The sequence below is a fragment of the Rhipicephalus microplus genome, chromosome X, assembly GCF_043290135.1.
Source record: "Rhipicephalus microplus isolate Deutch F79 chromosome X, USDA_Rmic, whole genome shotgun sequence".
In the NCBI taxonomy this organism is placed as follows: Eukaryota; Metazoa; Arthropoda; class Arachnida; order Ixodida; family Ixodidae; genus Rhipicephalus; species Rhipicephalus microplus.
In genome coordinates, this window is record NC_134710.1 from 97,592,984 (window position 1) to 97,607,017 (window position 14,034).

The 14,034-nt window shown below is 45.8% G+C and overlaps 1 protein-coding gene across 1 annotated transcript in view; it reads left to right on the forward strand.

The window, feature by feature from the left end:
- The window catches only part of LOC142775671 (synaptogenesis protein syg-2-like), a 459,706-nt gene that overhangs the window by 420,172 nt on the left and 25,500 nt on the right, over nt 1-14,034 (forward strand). Inside the window, exon 8 of the mRNA XM_075877312.1 lies at nt 5,026-5,361. Coding sequence (XP_075733427.1) covers nt 5,026-5,361 — 336 coding nt within the window. The remainder of the gene's footprint in view (nt 1-5,025; nt 5,362-14,034) is intronic.

Genomic DNA, 14,034 nt, shown 5'->3' on the forward strand with positions numbered 1-14,034 from the left:
ACAACGTTTTCCGTTTAAAGCCTTGGCCCTTTTCCAAAATAGAAGGGATATCGAGGTAGCGGAAGATTTTTGTAGGAAGATTGCGGGCCCACCAAATTGCACAGAAGCCCTTACTGCTGATTACACGCCACATTCACTTGACCCGCACCTGGACCTGCCTTTTTCAATGGAAGAACTGAATGTGGCTCTTGCTTCATGCAATCGATCGTCATCGCCTGGGCCGGATGGCATATCATACCGCCTATTATGCAATCTCGGTGATCGAGCACGAAATGCTTTGCTGGAAGTATTCAATGAGTCTTGGAGAGATGGAACGGTCCCCAGAGAGTGGAAAACAAGCCGGTTGGTTGCACTTCTCAAACCTGGAAAATCGCCTCTAGAGCTGACATCATACCGCCCAATAGCGCTGGCTAGTTGCGTAGGGAAGCTGATGGAGCGAATGATCCTTGCCAGACTCGAGTGGTTCCTAGAACGCCATAGAATATATCCAGACGCCATGGCCGGTTTTCGTCGTCTTCGGAGCTCCATTGACAATGTCATTGACCTGGTGACCTACGTACAACACCAGAAAATGAGCAGACGGTTATCTGTCGCACTATTTTTAGATGTCAAAGGAGCATATGACAATGTTTCTCACGAAGCCATACTTGACGCCCTCGAGTCAGTTGGTTTGGGTGGGCGAGTGTACCGCTGGATCCAATGCTACCTACATATGAGATCATTGTTTATGCAAACTGATGATGGGCCGACTTCTGAACATTATACACACCGTGGTGTTCCTCAAGGTGGTGTATTGAGCCCCACACTGTTCAACCTGGTTCTGATCGGTCTCGTTGAACGCATACCAGATTCCGTGCAGATATCTCTCTATGCAGATGATATTTGTGCCTGGACATCAGGTGTAACACGTCCTCAGGTACGTGCGAGACTCCAGAAAGCAGCGAATTCAATATCGGCGTACCTTAGAGAACAAGGCCTCGAGATTTCTCCTGAGAAATCGGCGCTGGTCGCGTTCACGCGGAAGGCAATGACGTCATATCCCATCGCCATCAATGGACACAGTGTCTGCTACGCCAGGACCCACAGGTTTTTGGGGGTCACGATCGATCGAAATCTCTGCTGGAGTCCCCATGTGGCCACTCTAAAGAAGCGCCTAACGGCCATCGCACAACTTTTCAAGTTCCTCGGAGGCAAAACGTGGGGCACATCAGTGCACGCGATGTTGCATTTGTACAAAACGCTGTTTCTGGGGTACCTGCGGTATAGCTTGCCGGTTCTGACGAACGCTTGCAAAAGCAGTATACGCACAATAGAAAACGCCCAGGGCCAGGCACTCAGAGTTTGTCTTGGATTACCACGCTGTACATCAACAGCGGAAACCATCGCAATCGCCAAAGATCATCCGGCCACTGTGCACATTACTTTGGAGGTACTTAGAGCTCATATTAGACACCTTGCTCGCGCCCCTGCCCACCACCTAGCTTCGCTTCCAGAAGATCGACCGAGTGCCTCCTTCTGTAAGAGAGTATTGACTTTCCGTGAGTGCCTTCCAACAGTCTACACACCTCCGGAACGGATACTAACACCTCCTTGGTGCTTGGACCGACCAAAACTGCGCTTGACAGTGCCGGGGATTCGCAAGAAGGCGGAGCTCTCGGCGCCAGCTTTAAAGCAGATGATTCTACTCATGATACACGAAGAATACAAAGATCATGTCAAACTTTACACGGATGGCTCGACAACTGTTGGAGGATCTGCAGGAGCTGTGATCTTCCCAGCAAGAGCCGAAACCATCCAGTTCAGAACGTCACACAAGACGACATCGACAGCCGTGGAGCTCGCGGCACTCCGCAGCGCACTCCGCAGGATTGACCAAGAGACACCACAAAAATGGAGCATTTTTACTGATTCGAAACCAGCTCTCCAATGTCTACACAATACTCTACGTCGTGGACCTCAAGATCAATTGGCGCTCGAAATACGACAACTGTACCATCACCTAATAGACGAAGGACATGACATATCTTTTCAGTGGTTACCAGGCCATTGCGGCATCATCGGTAACGAGCATGCCGACAATGCAGCTAAGAATGCTCACGAAAATGGAGTGATGGAACCTATTCCACTATCAAGAAGCGACGCAGCAGCAAAGATTAATACGCTTGCGCAGGATGTCGCAAGGTCTATGCGGAATACGCCCGGTTTTCTCCACACCCGTCTTCACCGCCTGGACCCATGCCTACGACTTACTATTCCATCTGGCCTACCCCGATCCGAGACGACCCTTCTCTGCCGTATGTGGCTTGGGGTGTCTTTCACGAACGCTTTTGCCTGCCGCATCGGAATGAGAGACAGCGCTACATGCGATCATTGCGACAATGACGAAACAATTGAACATATTTTATGTCATTGCCCCCAGTACAGCTCTCAGCGACAGTCCCTCTCAGCAGTGTTTGCTCGCCTCGACGACCAGTCATTTTCTGAGCAGTCAATCTTGGAATGTCGGAAAGATCGAGCTTCACGCCAGAAAGCAACGAAGGCGCTGATGAAGTTTCTGCGAGCGACCCGCCTCGTTGAACGATTTTGACACTACTGTGTGCGAGTGTGTGTATGTGTGTTTGTGCTTCTCTTCCTCCCTTTCCCCTTACCCTTTCCCCAGTGCAGGGTAGCAAACCGGATATGTTTTCTGGTTAACCTCCCTGCCTTTCCGCAATAAATTTTCTCTCTCTTGAACTTAACGATGATGGATTTGTTGACGAAGACATACAACTTTCTACTTAAATACCTGCATCATGTCTCGCTAAGATGCTAGTTACATTATGCTTTAATGACATTAGACCACGGACCCATCATGTTATTAAATTATTAAAATCCTGGCCAAGAACAGTTTTGCACAAGTGTGCTTTATACCTTGAAAAAAAAAAAGTCCTTGAAGACAACAGCATTGTTGCTCATGGTTAGAGATTTGCATGTTACCTGTATGTATGAAGTTCATGATTGCGTTACGCTGATTAGAACGGGAAGACCCTACCATTCCTTATTTCGGTTCAGGACTTATAAAAAGGAAGTATGCGACAGGACGTAAACCTCAACTTCTCCGCAGCAAGCTAGTTAGAACAGAACAAAACAGAACAACCGTATATATGTTGTGCACGTGCCACCCACTGATTTGAGAGTTCTTGTTGCGCGACGACTTCCTGTTACAAGTGGTCCCCACATGCGCTTACGTCGAGGAAGCAAAGTGCACGCGACAATCGACTTTGGCACTCACTGTCATCATGCATTAGGATCATGTTACTACTACCACCAGCCTCTTACGCAGCACACTACCCGAAGCAGATGCAGAAATTGCCATTGCTTAAGCCTTCGCGTTGACTACCACCTGTTGCATCGTTAGTGACAGCAAGACACCCATCCGCAACTTCACCAGAGGCCTCATCTCACCACGAGCAAACCACTTACCAGCAAGCACATACTATGTCATCACCACCAAGTTCACTTATTTTGGGCTCCGGACCACTCAGTCCTTGTACGGGAACGAAGCTACCGAAAAATCATTCACCGGGCACATCACTTGTCATCGAAGCATATACTAAACACACACATACCTGCGCTTTACCAAAGGGCAAGGTTGATGTACCCATATTCAGGATAGCCGCTGAATAATCATCAGTCGAAAACATAACAATTATTACACATACAAGAACATTCCCCACACCTACGCTATAGTAGCATCTACCCAGACCTTTATACACTACAACGTAATGCTTGCGGGGCGGCTCGCTCCACCTTCGAAAACAATATTCAGGCATGTCCGTCGGCGACACACGCCATTAAAGACAGAACCGACCCTGATTCCAAGATAACAATGCCCGAACAGTGGGAGTCTGTGCTGCTCAGCGCGTGCCCTAGTGACGAACTCTGGGCAGTCATGGCTGTCCGAAGCCACCGCCTACACTCAAGGTCTGGCCACCGCCTGTGAAAGGGGGGCTCGGATAGGGCTAGAATCCCGGTTTAGCCTTTCTACACTCAACAACAAAAATAAACTTTCGTCTCTCTCTTTGTCTATCATGTTAACATGTATATTATCACGAACCAGGTCATGTATTTTGTATACATAACCTTTTTTTATTGTTACACAATGAATTCTTTTATAGCCATGAGATTGCGGAATGTTTATGCATGTCTCTGCTATGTATATTATATAGCAAAGAAGAGGCTGGCACAACATTCGTTGCACCGAGGCCGCCTTCTATAATATAAACACAAGTGAAGAGCACACACACACACACGCACACGCACACGCACACACGCACACGCGCACACGCACACGCACACACGCACACGCACACACGCACACACGCACACACGCACACGCACACACGCACACACGCACACGCACACACGCACACACGCACACGCGCACACACGCACACACGCACACACGCGCGCACGCGCACACGCACACACGCACACACGCACACGCACACACACGCACACGCACACACGCACACACGCACACGCACACACACGCACACGCACACGCACGCACACGCACACACACGCACACGCACACACGCACACACGCACACACGCACACACACACACACACACACACAAGCTCATAGCATGCGCTCTATCACCTGTCACTGTCAAATGTCGGACTGTTAAATATGTGTCGCTACGAATTCAGCTGATTTGTATTTGTAACTTCTCTATGTCGAGGTGGTTCTTTACTGGTGGTTTTACTGCCAGCCATGCTTGGTGATAACTAACATGCACGATGCAACCACGCAGCAGATCTGTGATTATGTGCCTAAGTGACCATAAGAAGCCCGACACTGGATGGCGTACGTTTTTCATTCTCAACAGCTGAAACAGTTCAAAACGCAGCGAGCATAGTCCGCAGAAAAAAAACCAACTACACAACTCGAACTTTGAATTTGTAAATTAAGAAGGAAATTCATAGCTCTTCCTTAAACACCCTTGAAGTGTGTATCGTGTAACATGGTGCGATGCCCGCAGAGCCCCCGGAGCCACTACACAATTGCCAGATCTGCAACCTGACCGAGACGTCGCTGGGTGTGACTTGCGTGACGGGTCACAGTGGAGTCCGTGAGAATGCGCCCCGTGGGCCTGCTGCTGGCCTGAACACGACGTACGTGCTGGAACTGTACAGCAGTCAGCAGCCGTCACAGGTGCTCAACGTGAGCAGCAGTCAGCCCGTGTTCAGCGTTCGCAACCTGCAGCCGCGCACGGAGTACTTCATTGTCCTCTACGGAGTCAACAGCTTGGGCCACAGCAACGCCGTCAAGCTCTACGCTAGCACGCTGACCTCTGCCGAAGCGCTTCTTGACACAGGTGAGCCATTCTGAGCGGTGATATTTCTGCCGTCAGAAGAGCTAAGTAAATGAAGCAGCAGCAAATCTCCTCTCTCAATGTTCCAAGAGTCATTGCTCCGGTTTATCGGGAGACCCAATGCAGCCTAGCAAAGAGATCGTTCGAAGGTGGATGCTTCTTACACCACGGATAACGTGCGGCCAACGATAAAGATGCATCTTGGTAAAGTTTGAATAAATCACAACAGTTTATTCGACTGCACTTTGTAGCTGTCTACAGTTCACCTTTTCTAAAAATCATGCCTATATAAATAAAAGTTTATATGGAATTTACTAAAGCGTTTTTGAGAAGAAACATGTCTAGGGAGCCTGTAGATCAGCAGTCATTATTATCATCAGGTTGTGACAGTGAAGAAATTAGTCGCAGCCGGTAAATATGAAACTATTGGGCGAACGTGCGCCCAGTAAAATTATGACATTCAAAGAACAGTGGCATCGGCACGCTAAGTCGTCGGACATCGAATACTTTGATCCGCGGTAGGCGTGACGGCATATATACGTGTGGCATCAAAGATTTCAGTCTTTTCGTTGGTAGTCGCGTTAGTTCCAAAATAAGCTTTACGGTTCATGTTGTGCACTCAAGCATATAGCAATCGGGATCGTTCGTTATTCCGACGCGGTGCTGACAAGGCAGTGCTTGAACAAGTCGATTACATGAAAAAAAGTGCATAATGAAACATCTTCTCCTATGCGTCATATCTCACGCTGAGTCATTGTCTCAGCGCATGTCTCATTGCCATCGATCGATTGTGGTTCATTCCCATCCAAAGACGTGACATGTCCCTCTTGTTGCAGTTCGCCTCCCCAGTCTGACTGCAATTGACACGTCGTACGTGGAGGAAACTCGTAAATTCGCACAGCGCGCATCATCTGGTGCTCGCTGTCGAACTATGTTCGGTGCTCAAAAATAATGTCCATGCCCTTGATTTCACAAGGCTCTTATTGTTTTTGTGATTATTTGTGGCCCACGCAGAAGCCAGAAATGTAGTTCACAGGACGTACGTAGTTGCTAAAGAGCGCACCTTCAATTAGTGCGTGTCGTATGTCCAGAAGTCACGAATGAGCGAAAAACGAGAAGCTCGGCGGATGTTACACTCTCGCAGCAGAAGAAGGAGAAAGTCTTCCTGCACTCATGTAATACGAAAGAAGCCACCATGAGCAGTGCATATGCGCAACGCCTTCTGCGAACCCCTTTTTCTTATCGTGCACATGTTTACTTCTTCCGCTCGTATAGCTTCCGTCGTTGTTCCGCTTCTCACTTTCACAGTTCGGGATCCCGTTGTCTTCAGCATCGAGTTCCTACTGGTACAGAAGCACGTTTGAGGATGTGCACGCGCCATGGCTCACATCCTCGTCGCTGAGTAGCGCCGCCGGCAACAGCCGGCGCCGCAGCGATAGTGTGTACCTACAGTTAGGCGTAAATGCACTGCACGCACGCCAGATATATATTCTGCAGAGGCGGCGTTGGCTAAAAAGGCATGCGTTGTCTTTGTTATTTTTTTTTCACTCACTGACTGCTGTGTTAGCATGCATCCATGATCGCATTGTTTCGTCATGGCACGCTTTCCGTCAAGATCATCGGCTCTCGGTGGTGACTTTCAACATAAACGCCTAAGGCCTTAAAACTTTACAAACAGACCAGCGGTGAAGCTATCGACCATATGGGTTGCAAGCGAGTCCATCCTATTGCTGCGTGATGCTTCTAGTGTCAGATAAGCTCCGTAATAACCGCTTTTTACGGGTGTCACACGGTACACTAAATGAAAAGAGAGGAGGATAGAAGACGAGCCTAAGGGACTGTTCTCTTATTGGCGACCAGTGTTCGTTCCTACCAAGAAAAGGCAACTTTGCTTTCTGAAATATCAGCGCAAACGACGTGCTCGCTCCACGCTAGATCCAATTTGGATTTGTCGTCCACCCTATTTACCTTGTCCGGAGAAAAGTCCGTGGCTGGTCTTAGTCCCGAGCGTATTTATTGGTTCGTCGCTGCCTTGCCATTGAAGAAACCTCGATTACAATAGACCTTAACTAAATTACAGCTGTAGCTGTTCTTTAGGTGAATACCATGACAGCTGCCGAGCGAAACTTTCTTTCTCATCGGGTTACTTCATTTCATAGCGAACGCTGGTGAAGAGACCGGTAACCGAAATCTCCCAGATGTGTAAACCTAGAGAACTTGAGTTTCTCTCTTCAGTATATTTTTTTCAATGCGGCTATTCTTGATTGGTTTTACAAAAATGCTGATTTTAATCTATGAAGGAGGTCACTGGGAAAGGACAAAGGTCATGAGCTGGTCGAGACGTCCAAATGAACGTCTATTAAGTACACTCGTTCACAGTGGTCATGCAGTAGCACCACCGCCTGACTCGAGAATAAAATATTTGAAATTCGTTGCCTTACACTTCAAGAGTATCTCAGCGGAAAAATAAAATGTAGACTGAGTGAGACGCTGGCAGGAATGTCAGGAATATAAGGAACCGAGCAACGAAACTGTTAAGCTATGTTTGATAGAGGAAACTAAGTCTCGGAGGAACTTAATTAGAAAATTGCACAATTTATTCTTCCAAGCCGTGCGTCTACTCAACTGTAAGGCTTTGCTTTGTGATAGGGCTTACTTAAAGAAAAAAAAAAACAGGTCTGGATGAAAAGCGATAAGCCAACGTTGCAGCTACTTGAATAATTTTCATGCGCTGAAAGGCGAGATACATCGACTTGCCTTATGACTGCATGCACCGCTTTTGAATCTGAATATTGCCCGTTTTTAGGTGACGTCGTTGCAGGAATGACCCTAAGGGTTCAACGGAAAACCATAATGGCTGTTCACTTAAGTGGAATGCAATGTTGCTAAGGATAGATGGAAAACTAGATGGAATGATTTTAATAGGTGAATTGATAGTAAACAGAATCAATCTTGCAGAAAAATTTAAGCATTTCTTTGTGAACACAGGATATGCCTATCAGAGTGTACACACACCTGACATTACTCCATTATCAAACACGTTATTTTTTTCTGAAACCGACATCCACGTCTTAAGTATTTACGCTACTTAGTAGAATAAAAATAGTAAGAGCTGTGATCCCGATGGCTTAGAAGTGCGAATAATAAAGTATGTATCAGACATTATAGCGGAAATTCTAATACATATATACAACTTAGTGTTATTGACAGGTATTTTCACAACCAACATGCAGCTAGCGAAAGTTACTGCAATATTTAAGTCAGGGGATAAAAACAACTTAAGAAATTATCGTTCAATATCTAATCTACCCATGTTCTCAAAATGCCTTGCAAAAGTACTAAACAAGATAACTGACAGTTTTTTGAGAAAATACAATCTAAGAACGGAACGCCAATATGGTTTCAGAAAGAAACATTCAACAGAAAGTGCTTTATTAGCCCAGAAAGAAATTTCACTGTGCAATATCGAAAAGGGGCTTTTGAAAGTTGCATAGTATTAGGATTTTAGGAAAGCCTTCGATCGCGTATCTCACGAACTTTTGTTAAAAATAAATAGGTTAGATTATTATGGATTTATGGGAGTACCACTCAAACTTTTGCAGTCATATCTGAGTGCGCGACTTCAATATTTTGGCCCCGCTGCGGTGGTCTAGCGGCTAAGGTTCTCGGCTGCTGACCTGCAGGTCACGGGATCGAATCCCGGCTGCGGCGCCTGAATTTTCTATAGAGACGAAAATGCTGTAGGTCCATGTGCCTAAATTTGATGCACGTTAAATTGCCCCAGGTGGTCGTCTCTCTTAATCCTATGCTGGTTTTGGGAAGTTAAAACCCATAGATCAGATCTCAGTACTTTGAGATAAATACCTTCGATTCGCGCACAGCAATTAAAACTATATATAGTTCCAAAGACCATATTCTGGGGCCTGTAATAATTTTATATTAAATTGATGACACAGCTAAAAGCAATGAAAACTCTAACCTATATCTATATGCTGATGACTGCACACTATTTTTTACTGTAAAAAATTTTAGTACTCTCGAGGCTCTAGTGGTCCACACATGCTATAAAGTTGGAGATTGGTACACCAAGAACAATTTCATGCTATTTGAAACAAAAACAAAATGTGTCCTTTACTGTGCTCTCAGAATCTGCTTCCAAATACCAAATTATGCTACCCTATGCCCATGCAAAGTTGCAGTAACCAGATAATTTAGCACGCTTGGTATAATTTTTAGGGACCATATATCCTAGAAGGAGCATACAGATCACAATTGTGTTAAGTTGAGACGCCTAGTTGATTTGATTTGTGGGGTTTAACGTCCCAAAACCACCATATGATTATGAGAGACGCCGTAGTGGAGGGCTCCGGAAATTTGGACCACCTGGGGTTCTTTAACGTGCACCCAAATCTGAGCACACGGCCTATGACATTTCCGCCTCCATCGGAAATGCAGCCGCCGCCGCCGGGATTTGAACCCGCGACCTGCGGGTCAGCAGCCGAGTACCTTAGCCACTAGACCACCGCAGCGGGGCGAGACGCCTAGTTGTAGCTTTACATCGTTGTCGACGTCTTTCGCCAGTAACTGTAAAGTGACCTTAGTATCAGGTTCTTTTTCATGCCCACTTAAACTACCGGCTGTTCAGAGATAAGCTTTATCATTTATTTCAATTAGGTGCTCGAAGGCAAGTGAACACCACTTGCACAAATAAGTTAAACGGCCAGTGGGACAGAAATTTTGATGATAAAAACGTGGTCAGCAGCCCAATTAAATAAAATTGAAAAATTAACCTTTTACAGGTTGCGGAAAGTTGGCATATTTATATTGAAAAAAATGTAGGCAGCGGTGTTTCTGCCCAGTTTTTGTTTGAAGATTTCTTTTAGCACACCTGTGATCTAAGTTATCCGGCTCCAAAGTTTGTCTTTCGCATGATTACGCATGCAAGATGGTGAGTGTCAGCGCGAAGCTCCTCACTAAAGTAGCGCATCTGTTGTGTGCGCTGTTTAGTGTGGGAAGAGGGTGGAAGCGTAGGCATAGGTGATAACATTTAGTCTTGCCCTCTCGCACGTTGAAATCAAAAATCGAAGAACCCTTAAAACTATGCAGTGTCGTAAGACGCATCGGCAGAGCCTCTAACGATATTGGCAGATACCATGCCGAGATAACGGTGCGAGCGGAGGATCGGGATGTAGTGAATGTGCGTAATAATGAATAGACGAGCGTGTGTGGTCATTGCCTAGACCACGCGAATAGCTGGACTGCTGATGTCCGAGTACTGTAAGTTTTATTGAAATCGGGAGCAACAACTCCATTAATAATGACTGAAACAGTTTTATCTTTGCTGACGCATGTTTCCTGCTGCTAAATGAGCTTACTTTGGTCATGCACAAATCTCATCGAAACTCTTCACCTCTCAAAACGTCAATGCCCCAAAAAGTGTTAAAAATGCCTGCCTTCGGCAGCAACGCAAAGTATGTATCGCTCTCCCGTCGACTTTATGACTCGGTGCACTACTTCTGTGAGAATACTCGCACATGCAGATGTTATTCTGTAATAACACTGCTGAGCTCTGTTACGTAAACTCGATATTTAACCTAGCCAAAAAAAAAGTCACGTGGAGAAAGGTCCGGAGATCTTGATGGCCAAAACATCGCTCCTGCGCGCCCAATCCACTGTTGGGGAAAACTTCTGTCCAACCAGTTCTTCACCCTGGTTAATAAGTGTGGTGGTGCTCCGTGGTGCTGAAACCATACTTAGCGCCAGTCATTCAGGGAAAGACTGCTGACAAGGTCATCAATGACAACGCCTAATATTTATTCTGTGTACATCTCTCCGTTCAAGTTGCCCTCAAAAAGTGAGGTCCGATGATCTTGTCCCCGAGTATGCCATACCACACATTCACACTCAAGCGAACTTGATGCCTGTGCTGCCTCAGCCAGGGTGGGTTTTCTTGTGCCCGATAATGGACGTTGTGAAGATGAAGACTTTCGGAAAAATCGAGCTTCATCAGTCCAAATTATTCTGCGCAAAAAGCTATTTTTTAATCTGTTTTGATGAGGCCTCAATCGCAGAAGTCAACTGGCCTTTCACAGTCCGCCTCAGTTAGGTACTGATGAAGGTTAACGTCATACGAATGGAACTTGTGCTTTCTTAGAATATTTGCGACTGTTCCGACGCTGCGACCGCACTGATCGACAAACTGTTGGATGCTGAGCTTTGGCATGGAGGTTACGCACGCGACAACGTCAATTTCAAAGTGTTCATCGATTACCTTCGTGGTCTGTCTTGAAGGGGAAACAGAGCCTGTTGTGCAAAAGCGTCGAAACAGGTTTATGAAAGTGGGCCTTTTTAGAAGGGGATGGTGTGGATGGCGAGATGCTTAAAGCTTCATTGCTAACGAAGCGTTGCCATTCATTTCTCATTGCAAGCTTCACGTCTACTTTTTCATTGGTAGATTATCTCACGCCAGAGGCAGCCATATTAGCTCGAAAGACCTTCACGTGGATTTCATTGGTAGACCTTCAATGCAGAGACGCTGTGCTACCGGACACACCCTTGTAGAGGACGATCAAGCTAACGAGTTCACACGAAGAAGTATCCGCGTGATCTAAAGTCACAAAAAACGTCACAAAAAATGATTTCCTTCTATCGCTTTCGTCAGGATCATGCGTAAGGCTCATGGCGCACCGCGCTGTCACATTGTGATTTCGTCGGCCGAGAGGGCAAATATAATTGTTATCATGCACGCCTACGCTACCACCGTCTTCACACACTAAACAGAGCACGCAACAGATGCGCCACTTTAGGGAGGAGCTTCGCGCTGACCCTCACCTTCTTGCATGCGTAATCATGCGAAAAACAATTAAACGTTGGAGCCGGATATCTCGGAGCACAGGTGTGCTAGAAAAAATCTTCCTACTGAAACTGTGTACAAACACCAATGCGTACATTTTTTTTCAATATAAACATGCCAACTTACCGCAGCGAGTAAAAAGTTTTTTATGAAATTTTAGTTAATTAGGCTGCTGACAGCGATAATTATCATCTGACCTCCTGTCCTCCGGACGCTTAACTTATTTGCACAAGTGGTTCTCACGTGTTTTTCAGCGCCTAAGTTTTAAAAAATTATAAAGCTTACCTTTGATCACCCGGTATATTGTGCTTTAGGTTAGGCGAGCACAACGTCGACAAATTTAAATAAGCTAAAAATACTCCAGAAAACGCAATTAGAGCAATAGAGGACGTACTATACCTTGCACACACAGGGCAACTTTTTGAAATATAAAATTATTATGGCTAACGACATATATAAATTCAGGTTGCAACTAGGTTGCCGAAAACTCGATGCATTTCTGACACTTTCTAATCTTGAACTCACTCATAGTCCTTATTTCCATCAATATAAACCACCATGAAAAATTCGGTTATAACGCACAATTGGTGGCATGCAGACTTACGTTAACATTTATACGTTAACATTTACGTTAACATTTATATTACCATACGTTAACCATACGTTAACATTTATATTAAATTTATATGAGCAGCATGCTGCTCATATCAATTTTTATGTCTTGCAAGACATAAAAATTTCAAATTATATACTAGCGTAATAACATAATTTTTATAGGTGTGCATTGCTTTCATTGTTCACTTTGTGGTATCATTGGTTATTCTCACTAACTGTAGAAATACAATGCCATGGGGTATATTTTCCTACTAAGTACAAAAGCGATGATGTACTCCCTACGATTTATTGTGTTCATGGGCACATCACGTATTCTTTTTTAGGAGCGAAGCTCCTTAAGGCGTGGGCTGTGCGTCCCCTGTATGTAGCCACCTCTCGTTCAGTTCTTGCAGTGTTCACTAGATGGCGGTACTTGTAGCTGACGGCATTAAGTATTACGCTAGCCACCGCCCGATCTAAAGGGTACAGCCATATCCATCCGTCCATCCGTCCGTCCGTCCGTCCGTCCGTCCATCCATCCATCCATCCATCCATCCATCCATCCATCCATCCATCCATCCATCCGTCCGTCCATCCGTCCGTCCATCCATCCGTCCGTCCATCCGTCCGTTCATCCGTCCGTCCGTCCATCCGTCCGTCCATCCATCCGTCCGTCCGTCCATCCGTCCGTCCGTCTATCCGTCCGTCCATCCGTCCGTCCGTCCATCCGTCCGTCCGTCCAAAAGATGCAAGATGTTATAAACTAGACGGCGGTACGTGTAGTTGATTATGAAAGATGCAAGGGGTTATAAAATAGGAATGATGCCACATATGGTGCGTGTCATCGTTCGATATAGTGCGGCGACGTACGCTAGGGGGAGCGTTGCAATAAAATCGAGTGGGCTAAATGTACGGAGGATTCATGGTTTACCAGGTTTACCTCCGGAGCTTCGCCCACTCATCATCATTCACTTCGTGGATGTGGCGGCACTTTTTTTTATCTGTTTATTTTGCCCTGTCATTTCCTTCGCCCTTTGCTTGCATTACTACTTGCCTTTTTTCATCTATTTATTTATGTACGTTTTTATCATTATTTTATTATGCCTGTACTTCGTTAGTTTCATGAACCTGTCATTGTTGTCACAGGTAGATGGTGCTTAGTCAAGCTGCAGGAACTGCTGCTTTTTTTCCCCAGCGTTTCCTACTTTTTTCCTTTGTGCATAGTTTTG